This window comes from Lutjanus erythropterus, chromosome 21 (assembly GCF_056507025.1).
Source record: "Lutjanus erythropterus isolate fLutEry1 chromosome 21, fLutEry1.hap2, whole genome shotgun sequence".
NCBI classification, from domain to species: domain Eukaryota; kingdom Metazoa; phylum Chordata; class Actinopteri; order Lutjaniformes; family Lutjanidae; genus Lutjanus; species Lutjanus erythropterus.
In genome coordinates this window covers 10,040,713-10,052,016 of record NC_139337.1, presented here as the reverse complement: position 1 = coordinate 10,052,016, position 11,304 = coordinate 10,040,713, and the positions used below count along the sequence as shown (strand labels likewise).

Genomic DNA, 11,304 nt, shown 5'->3' with positions numbered 1-11,304 from the left:
CGGTCGGATGTAGAAGAGAACCCCAGACCCGCGAAAGATCTCGTGAGATTAATTATTTTGATACAAACTATGATCCTTCCCTAATCCTAACCAAGTGCTTCCTGTCACTAAATCTATCCAGATAATAATCAGAACGTTGTCATATTATAAGGCTCAATTACTTTGTACAACGTGCACATCAAAGAGACAGCGCGTGTAAATCTCGCGAGATGTTCGCAAGTGTAGGACTCCCTACGAAACACGACTTGTGGGCACCGCCCACTACAGGGTTAGCTAGTTCCTCTACCAGTTATTACCAAAACACAGCAGACAGACACAGCTGGCTAGCTGGCTAACAAGGTAAGACATCCTCTACATAACGTTAGTAGTGAACGCTGCTTTTGACATTTATTTTCGCTGACATATACATAGTTAACTCTAGACATTAATTTCTTTATTTGCTGCGAGCATAGTTACAAACTTAGCATAACTAACGCTAACTTACACTTCATGTGACAGAAATGCTATCTGGCGTTAACCATCGGAAACTATAATGGGCGTTAACTCGTTTAAGTTAACGTTAACCAAGTAGGGTGAACATTGTAACTTTTATATATTAGAAAGGCATTACACGCGAGTGAGGTGTCTTTCTGTAACGTTAGCGTTAGTAATGTTACGTAGCGTTACGGCTCTGTCCGTTAGTTACCGTTTAGTTCTGCTCCCCTTACGTCAACTAAATTACGTTAATGTAAGTAAATTCTCTTCATACGCTATTGGACACACCCTATAATCAGTGCTGAATGTTTTACGCCAATTAATGCGAATTACTTTGATTCGGCACATATCCAATACACGCTTCAGCTAACGTTAGCCACGTTGGTACGGTCCCATCCATTGCATAGCCAAATTCTGAAAAAATGAATCTCTTCAATGTACCGCAAAGTCCCAACACTGTAATGTTGTACCACTGTGTACATAACAGTATTCTGATGGAAAAATACGGTATTTTATTGAAAATAAAAGGCACTAACTGGATCATGTGCTGGCCGAATTTACGACCCAAACGAATCACAAGATCTCTCATATAAAATGTGTCACACACGCCATTCATTTATATTGACGGTTCAGTTTGACATGATTTTTGAATGCCGTTTGATTTGAATTTGTTTTAGCAAGTGCCATACCTTCCTGGAAACGGCTCATTGAAACAGTTAAACTAGTTAGATAAATAAACAATATTAAGGCATACTAAGTAAATGGAGGGGGTGGAGCAAATGTTTCACAAGAATGTACATGACTGCAGCTCTCAGTTTAAGTCATCGCTCAGTCATAACTTGGCTGACTGTGGGTGTGGTATATTGAATGTCCCATACCGTTTTTGTAAGGCTTTTATCTGTTTGTCAGTTCGTGTGTGTGAGTGTGTGTCCTCCAGGCTGTGATGGCAGCAGTTGGAACCCCAGGGCCCAGGGCCACTGACTGTGTGACCAAGGTGGCTATCAGCATCTCCTGTGAGAATCTTCTGGACATGGATGCGTTCTCGAAGTCTGATCCCCTGTGTGTGCTCCTCATGAACAGCTCAGGACCACACTGGTGTGAAGTAAGTAGGTCAACAGGTGGTTCTTCTCTAGCTCATATTGCTATTGCCAGTGAACATGTAGTGCCTGCTTTGAGTTTGACATTGTGTGACACTGCAGACTTTGTACAAAAAAAGTAATTGCCTCTGAAATATGTATCTGTGTCAGATTGGCCGGACGGAGAGAATCATGAACTGCCTTAATCCCAAGTTTTCCAAGACGTTTGTCATTGACTACTACTTTGAGATGGTGCAGAAGCTGAGATTTGAAGTGTACGACATTGACAGTGAAAACTACAGCCTGCAAGAGGCTGACTTCCTGGGAGAAGTGGAATGTACCTTGGGACAGGTTAAGCCTCTTTGTTTACCACAACAAGTTATTAATCATGAGTTACCATTTGACGTGGTATTGTGATACTGATTGAAGTGATAGCTGTATTCTTTCAAATGTGTTTTTTCTGTCCAGATTGTGTCGTCAAGAAAACTAACAAGACCCCTTGTCATGAAGGACAAGAGGCCTGCAGGGAAAGGAACCATTACCGTGAGTTTGTTTCATTCAGGTTGACAGTGACATTTGCAATGTTAAGTGTACTTGCGTTCCTTGTTGTATTTGCACACATGTGCTATTTTTAACACAGTGGTATCTCATGTTTTGTAGGTATGTGCTGAAGAAAGAACAGACAACAGGGTGGTGCAATTTGAAGTTTCAGCTAGAAAACTGGATAAAAAGGTACTACTTACTACTATACATTTGAATTGTGTTTCATTAGGACATTGTAGATGATCCTACTGGAGTTAAAAATAAGTTTTTATTAATAGAAAAACATTCTCTAATCTCATATTCATTACAGTACAGTTCAAGTACAGTTAAGGCTCTGGCAGCTACCATAATACCATGTGTAGACCGCAAGAACTGTGATTAGTCAGCTTGGCTTTCTTGTGTTTTCTCCTACAAGTTTGTTAAGAGCGAATGCAACATAAAGCAGGTTGGACAAAAGGGCTCAGTTATAAGCAGCTTTTCAGTACCACATATCTAGAGCAGCTGTCCTGTTAACCTTCAAATCTGTGCAATATTTCACAGTGAATGAAAGTTTGTGAAGAGAGTGAAAGAGATGCAAGTGTATATAGCTCCAGTCCCACAAGTAAATAAAAGAATGTTAATACAATGACTGTGGAGATACACATGCTAAGACATTACCTAATTACTAAGTAGTTGTAAGTCATTTATTTGATTCAACTGAACTGCATATTATTTTCTTATCTATCTCCAGGATTTCTTTGGCAAGTCCGACCCTTTCCTGGAGTTCTACAAGCAGACAGAAACTGGATGGCAACTCGCACACCGGACAGAGGTACAGATACACTCTTTGTGTACCATGCGATCTGGTCCTTAGACCAGACACTTGGAAAGTTCATGAGCAAGTAAAATCATAACTAGAATGTATACAGACAGTTCAAGTTCGTGCAGTTATGTTTTTTTAATCTGTGCTGCTGTGCAGGTGGTGAAAAACAACCTAAACCCAATATGGAGACCATTCCGAATCCCCATACAGTCACTCTGTGGAGGTGATGTGGAGAAGCCTATAAAGGTACGGACACACTCACACTTTAAACGTGAAGCGTTGTGACCGATGACACAGCAGCCTCTATTGCATGTTTTCTGTCACCCTGCATATACAGGGATACTGCTGGGAGAAAGTTTTGGGGTAGTTTTTGCTTATTTTGTGTAATTTTGTAAAATCTCTTCTGTCTCATCCTGGCATTAGCAGTGTTACCAAATGTGTAGATTTTTTTAATGAAATTGTGAGAGCATATATACTAATAACTAATGTCTTCTGTCTTTTTAAGTGATGGATTAGCTTTATTCAAATGAATAAGAATTTTCTTAAGTTTTGTTCGCTGCAGAACTGAAGTGTATTGAATCCTGTTTTCATTTGGCATAATATACAGGAAGAGGCTGTGTCTGTGGTGTGGTGAGGTTGACTCAACCATGCCAAGTGAGGTGATGTGGTTCTTTGACAAAAAGAGACAGTTTTCCAGAGTTTCTAGAATTTTATTTGCAACTTTACTCTTAGAGAATTCAGTTTATTTTCTTGCAGATTTACTTTTTCATCTCAGAGAATTTTTTTTCCTGTAAATTTGTGAGTATTCTCTCATAAATTTACCACTTTATTCTCAGAATATATCCAAGAATATTACCTCCTCCGGCTCTGATATTTTTCTTTTTTTTAACCTACAAATATTTTTGATCCATGAACCATTTTTATTCTCTCATGTAAAACCATAGAAAGACTGAATCAAGGTCACAATGGGAACCCTGTTTGTGCTTTATGGAATACCTCTCATGGACATGTAGGAATTTGATAATCTTGGTACAAATACACAAATGTGTGTTAGCATTAGTTTATATATGTTGTTTTTTGTTTCCACCCTCTAACCCTGTAAAAGCACACTTGTCAGGAAGAGATGCTTTCAAGTCGACAGTGCAAGTGAGTTGATTGTCCTCACAGTGAGTGCTCTTCTCATGAGGGATGCAGTGTCTGTGACAGGACAGGCCAAAGTCCTAGACGCATCTACATCTATCTTAAAGGAATATGTAAAAATAGAACCGAGGAGTTTGGCACATTGGTCAACTTACCTGTTACATGATATGAGCATAGTTACCACAATCATCCTGTATTCCTGGTTGATCACTGACTTCCAGTTCTCCATTTCAGCAGTTTGATGAGACAGTGGGGTACATGCATTGATTTAAAAACTTGAAGGATGTGTAAAGCTAATTTATAAGTCAGAATATGCAGATAGGTCTGATAATTCTTTTTTGATATATAGGATGTGAAGTTTATGTTTGATCTCACCAATCTCACAATAACCCTGGCTCTATCAGGTGTTTAATGTCAATTATTTTTTTTTAATGAAATATATTTCTCTGTCAGTGCTATTGAACTGCTAATATGACATATATTTGTTTATTTAAAAAAAAAAGACTTGATAGATACTACTTTATCAACAGGTAAGTTGACCAATGGGACAACTTCCCAAAAGGTAGACGTTTTCCATTAAGATGGATCCCTTTTTTAAGTTTTCCATTAGCTTTCTGAGCTATTCATCTTGTAGACTGACTGTAGCATTACTTAGGTTGTCTAATCTGTACTGGTTGCTCCATGCTACACATAGATCTGTTTGTCTTTTGCCCGTTATCTCAACACTGAAGGTACTCAGAAGCTGCTGCATTCAGATTCTGTGTATCTTGTTCTAAATGAGGTAGTGGGACCTGTTTTATTCAATCAGAAAGCTTGTGTGTGTGTTTCTGTTAGATTTAGAATATCAGGGTGTTATCTTACATTTGAAGCTTCCCCCTTAAAGCATGCTTTTGTCCCATCGGCTTTGATTTACACATACTGGGTGTAGTTAATGAGTTTAATGTGGAAATGTCTTTTGCGAGACCAAACAGAATTGACTGGATTTGTCTCTTTTCTCCTGACTGTCTATCCCAGGTGGATTGTTATGACTACAACAACAGTGGATCTCACGACTTTATTGGATCCTTTCAGACCACACTCGCCCAAATTCAGCAGGCATCACAAACATACGCGGTGAGCTGTGTGTGTGTGTGCGCGCGTGTGTGTGTGTGTGTGTGCGTGCGTGCGTGCATGTTTGTAGGCGTTTTCCGTAAAGAAAAGATAGTGAAATACAAAAAAGGGTGTTTCCTGCATTGATTCTCATAACATGTATACACTATATACTGTTTGCAATGTGATGTATTTATGTTCCTCTTAGGCTGAGTTTGAATGCATCAATAGTAAGAAGAAACAGAAGAAGAAAGGATACAAAAACTCTGGTGTTGTCATTGTAAAACAGTGCAAGGTACTGTGGGTTTATGTTTTTTCTTCTTTCTGAACTAATTTTTTTCTTAATTCACTTCCCTACCCTTCACATACCACCACACCTATTTAAAAAGGAAATATGCCACATTTTAGGATGATTCGCCTGTTGCTCCTCTAATTTCCTTCTTCCTTCCTTCTTCCTGCCTCTTAAGATTCCACGCGATCATTTGCTTACAGACAGCTCCACATAAAATGCATCAGGCCACATTATATCACTTCCAGCAAACTTTCTGGAGAATAGTAAGGGCAGAACAGCATCAACAATCTCTTTTAGCTCAGCCGAAAAAACAAAAAAACATAATCCGTCAGCACATTAGTGTATCATTGACTACAGACCTTGTTTGCAACCAGTACTGACAGCGTCACTTCACCTGTCTCTCCTCTGCTCCGCTCTGTGTGGGTGTTGGTGAAACACGAGAGGAGTGAAATAGGATGACTGTAAACACACTTAAGACTCTTATAGTGAGCTGAAATGAAACAAATGCACATAGATAAGGTAAATAGAGTAACAAGTAAAATATTATGCTACTTTCAGGGGGGCTTGTACAATATATTTTATCTTGCTACATGTTCTAACTTTAAGATAATAGAGGTAAATGAACAAACACGATTGAAGTGTAGTATCACAGCATGTGTGTTGTTATATTTATTTGATTAGATAAATGATTTTCTGTCCACAATATTTCTTTTCAGATAGTGAAGGAGTATACTTTTCTGGATTACATAATGGGTGGCTGTCAGATTAACTTCACTGTGAGTATTTTGATTTTTTGTGAATCTCACCTCTTTTTATGAATCTTTGCAAATTGGATTTAAGAATTTAAGGTGCATATTGAGGACTTTATGTGTTCTAGAAACCTTTACTATGATGTTGTCAAAACATGATCTAATTGATCTTTTCTGTATTTCTTCGTCTTCCTGGGCCAGATTGCCATCGATTTTACCGGCTCCAACGGGGATCCCAGGACCCCTCAGTCCCTCCATTACATCAACCCTCAGGGCTACAATGAATACCTGGCAGCTATTTGGGCTGTGGGTAATGTCATCCAGGACTATGACAGGTAAATAGCTTGTACATACATAACATTTTATTTTGGTGAACACAGTACAGGAAAAATCCACCTTAAATCATTTAAGTGTAGCAACACATTTTATTTACAAATTAATTTTCCAATTCAAAATATTTTATAAGATATGATAAACTTTATTTATTCCCCACTTTACACCAGGTCAAGGTTTGAATGTTCAGACAGAATAAGTGAGTGATAAATAGGTGTTTTATTTAAATAAAATAGAAAAAATAAAATAAAAAAGTATATATGTAAATTATATACTGTGTATACACCTATCACTTATACAGAGATAAGAATAGTTGTACAGGATAATTACACACGTGGTGTGTAGCATGAGGCAAAAAAGAGTTTGAAAGCAAAAAAGTTTCAACAACACACAACATTCAACAGAGTGGTGTTGAATTACCAGGGTGACAACATTCAACAATGAGTGTCAGGTTTGTCTGTCGGTCACTACACTCCACCAGTTCATCATGTTGGTCTCATGTCTAAATAGTTGCGTTCACGTAAAAGTCACAAAAGCAGTCTTACTGGTCAGACTTGTATGATTTCTGTATCACTTTGACCAAGGCATAAAGTGAAAGTCAGCAGATTAACATAAAGACTGTAGCAGCACAAACATGCAGAAAGAGAAGAGTGCCCCCTAAGATCACTGTAATGACTTCATTATTTCAGTCATCACCTTTCATGCACAAAATCGATTTAATAGCAGAGCAAACACTGTCAGAGCCAATTTAATCAGAGCAGATCAGTCTGAAAACTATTTCCTCTGGTGGTGTGACTGAGGCAGAAAAAGATTGAAAAAAAAAAAACCTTGTAACACCTATTTTGTTTCATTCCTTTCCCATAGTGACAAGATGTTTCCTGCTTTTGGATTTGGAGCCCAAATCCCTCCGACAATGCAGGTGATTGTTAGTTAGTTCAATCACACTTTGACATGTGCGATAATTACACTCTCTAACAACATACAGTTGGTCTGGGATTCAGATTAACAGTTGTTTGTGGTTGCAGGTCTGCCATGAGTTTCCCATCAATTTCAACCCATCAAATCCTTTTTGTGCAGGTAATAATGGACAGAAGTTAATGTGAATTCACACCGCTGTGTGTTAAATGAAAGTGATTTTGTCTTATTAGAATTTAGCATTCAACAGAACAGCTGCTATGGTGCACTCATGCCATTCATGGGTTTGGTTTGACACAGTATGGCATGAGATGTGTCGTTTGTTCTGTCACAGGAACATTTCGAATGGGATGTTAAAAACATACATGTAACTAAAGGAGCAGCTAGTGGAGAAATTATACATTTGGTTAATTGTTTTGTCAGTCAGCAGAAAATGTATCGACCGATAACTGATCGAGCAAGAGTAGATTTACACTGTTGTAGATGAAATAAAAAATGTATTGGTAATCAAAAAACTACTGAAAAGATCAATCATTGTTTTAACATAATGTTTGATTCAACATGAACGTGGCCTATAAAGTCATCATCACACTGGACTTAGCTGTCCATTTTCAAATTGGAAATATGTATAAAATGATGCTCAACAAGTCCCAAGACTCTGTTAATGTGTGTGTGTGGCTGTGTGTGGCTGTGTGTGTTTGTGGTTTTCAGGCATAGAGGGTGTGGTCCATGCCTACCAGCAGTGTCTGCCCCAGGTGAAGCTTTATGGCCCTACAAACTTTTCTCCAATCATCAACCACGTTGCTCATTTTGGCAGGCAAGCCCTTGAGCAACAGACTGCCTCTGTGAGTAGCTGGAAGTGTAAAATCAGTCAAAGTAATATAATTGTAGCTGTTGTCTACTAATTATTGCGATTATAGTTTTGGTTTTGAATAAATCACTATACAGGGATGATTGAATGTAACCTCTTCCATGTACATTAATGTTTTACAGCAATACTTTGTTCTGCTGATCATCACTGACGGAGTGATCACAGACATGGATGAGACACGCAGTGCCATCGTCAAAGCCTCCCGTCTGCCCATGTCCATCATCATTGTTGGAGTAGGGGGTGCAGACTTCACCGCCATGGAGTTCCTGGATGGAGACGATGGGATTTTACGCTCTGCTACAGGCGAGGCAGGCATGCGGGACATTGTGCAGTTTGTGCCATTCAGGCAGTTCCAAAATGTAAGATAATAAATTAAGTACTGTCTTTGTAGACATGCACTCACCTAAGCTTCTTTATTATACTTAAATAATGGACACATTTGAATGTCTGCACATTTTATTTCAGGCAGGCACTGCAGCCCTTGCCCAAAGCGTACTGGCAGAGTTGCCTGACCAAGTGACCACCTTCTTCAATTTTTTTGACCTGAAGCCCCCCAGCGAACCCAGTCCTTCCTAGAAATGTAGGCGCACCCCGTCCTGACCCCATTCCCCTCCTTATTCCTTCATTTGATCCAAAGCTGATTTTTTTAAAAATCACATATTTACTTTATTTACACTAATTTTCAAAGGTTCTGTCAAACCTTTTCTATTAGACCTGTAAGCATCGAAACACCTGTAGTGAGCATCCTTGGACTTGTTTTTTGACATTAGTTTTCTAACCATAGAAGCACGAGCACTTGCCACAAGTTTGGTGTGATTGATGTGATGAGATGTGAAACAGTAGAGTGTTGCCACTATCAGTATTGAAACATCACTCTGTTTGTGCAAAAATGTGCAGTATCAGAATCCTTGTGCTGCAATAGACCTCTGGAATAGGGATGGGAATCGAGAACCAATTCCAGCTGAGAACTAGTTCCAAATTGTCCCATCTATCAGAATCATATGCCTCCAAACTTATCAATTCCAATTATCAGAGCCAGCATGTTTCTCTGACAGTTGCACATAGCAAAACAATGACATCAGAGTCTTGCAACAATTAAGGAGACATGGCAGAGAGGTATTAACACTCCAAAACTTGACTTAATTTCCGGAAGGCAGATGACAACAGTGCTAATTCTCTAGTCTTTCAATGATAATTTCAAGTTAGGGTGCAGCAGATTTTTTCTTTGACAAAGAAAATCTAAATGAAAATGAATGCTATAGAGATATTCTCTCATTTTATCCATTTCAGATGATGATAGACTCTTGCTGCTAACTCTCAGGCTACAGCCCGCTCAGGAATTAATCAAAAAGGAATCAGATTGATAAGCAGTAGGGTAATATATTAAAAATATATCAATATCATGATATCTTGTATATGATAAGTGTTGTCTATTCCTGTTTTTAAAAGCTACATTACAGTAAAGTGATGTAATTTTCTGAATTTATCAGACTGTTGCAGCTCTTCTATTATTTGCCTTTACCCACTTAATATTTCATTATACTGTATATGTTTTACTAATGATGATTTATCAAAAATCTCATTGTGTTAATATTTTGAGAAAGCACAAGGGCTGCAGCTAACAAATATGTTCATCATTGATTAATCTGTTGATTATTTTTCTGATTAATCAATTAATTGGTTCGCCCATTAAATGTCAGAAAATGGTGAAAAATGTTAATCAGTGTTTCTCAAAGCCCATTGTGATGTCGTCAAATGTCTTGTTTTATCCATTACCCAAAGATATTGAGTTAACTGTCATTGAGGAATAAAGAAACCAGACAATATTCACATTTAAGGAGCTGACAACAGAGAATTTTGACTTTTGGTTCCTAAAAAAATGACTCAAACAGATTAATTGAATATCAGTATAGTCAGTTAATTTAATAATCGATTACTTGATTAATCGTTGCAGCTCCAGATAGCACAAATAGTCCCTACAATACCCTACAATATTGTCCCAATATTGATATTAAGGTATTTGTCACAAATATTACCTTTGATTTTGTCCATATCAATCAGTCATAATACACAGAATTGATAATGGCATTGATATCAATAAAATCTCATCAGTTCCCATCCTTACTCTGGAAACAAACCTATACTAATCATAATTCAATATTCATCAAATCCATGTAATACTAATACATCTGTCTTAAACCCTGCTGCTTTATTTGGTTGTTACACCAAGTTCCTCTGTTGTCTCCTTCTAAATCTTGTATATTGGTAACTGTCACCTTGTTACTCTCTCTCTACTTCTTCTCTTTAGGCTCCTCAGGAAGCGCTTGCTCAGAGCGTCTTGGCAGAAGTCCCAGGCCAGGTGACGGGCTTCTTCAATACCATGAAATTGAAGCCACCCCACGGTGACACACCTGCTGCTGACCTCTCAGCATCAGCACCGCCAAGTGATGTATTGTGAAAGCCAACATTTCTCCTCAAATAGTCAGACACTCATTCTCATGTTATGATCTGTAAATATTATGTTCCTATAGTCTAAAGCCATAGTACACAAATATTGTCAAACATTTCCAAACATTTTGTTAACATGCACTTAATATAGCTATTTAGTGTGACATTTTTATGTGATTTTATGTTCCTCAAGTGCCAGAATAATTCAGAACTTAAGTAATTTCTTATTTTTTAACTGCACAGAATATAAGACATCAGTTGAAACCAGTGTGACTTAATACAATGCCTTTGTGTTTCTGGAAAAATTGAGGCAGCTAATAACAGCCATCTCATTAGTCTGTCAGAATGTCTACATGAAAGGGCTGGAGAACCTCATGTGTTCTCCATGTTATTTCCTCCACTGTCACCATATTACAATGACCACTTGTTGGTTTTCACTTGTTTGTGTTTCCATTGGAAATGAAGTGTACATTTTCATTGAAACGTTGATCTTGAACAAAACTATCAAATTCAGTCATGTTTACATAATAGATCCATATATAATGGATTGTTTGTTTAAATGAATACCTTTT

General features: G+C 37.9%; 1 protein-coding gene across 3 annotated transcripts; it reads left to right on the top strand.

Moving 5' to 3' along the window:
• Positions 1 to 218: 218 nt before the first annotated feature.
• Positions 219 to 10,996, top strand: LOC146307300 (copine-3-like). Of its 3 annotated transcripts, none has more exons than XR_014772689.1 (17): positions 219 to 339; positions 1,384 to 1,576; positions 1,722 to 1,901; positions 2,019 to 2,093; positions 2,211 to 2,282; positions 2,824 to 2,904; positions 3,052 to 3,141; positions 5,050 to 5,148; positions 5,333 to 5,419; positions 6,133 to 6,192; positions 6,367 to 6,500; positions 7,363 to 7,417; positions 7,524 to 7,575; positions 8,125 to 8,258; positions 8,407 to 8,643; positions 8,754 to 8,864; positions 10,593 to 10,733. XR_014772689.1 is itself a non-coding variant. In XM_084746800.1 (17 exons), the coding sequence occupies exons 2-16, from the start codon at positions 1,418 to 1,420 to the stop codon at positions 8,858 to 8,860; spliced, it is 1,626 nt and encodes a 541-aa protein (XP_084602926.1). In that variant the 5' UTR covers positions 219 to 339; positions 1,384 to 1,417; the 3' UTR covers positions 8,861 to 8,864; positions 10,593 to 10,733. The 3 variants fall into 3 exon arrangements, 2 of the variants coding, with proteins under 2 accessions (XP_084602926.1, XP_084602925.1); XM_084746800.1 differs by having other exon boundaries at positions 8,750 to 8,864; XM_084746799.1 differs by lacking the exon at positions 8,754 to 8,864 and having other exon boundaries at positions 10,593 to 10,996.
• The last annotated feature ends 308 nt before the right edge of the window (positions 10,997 to 11,304 follow it).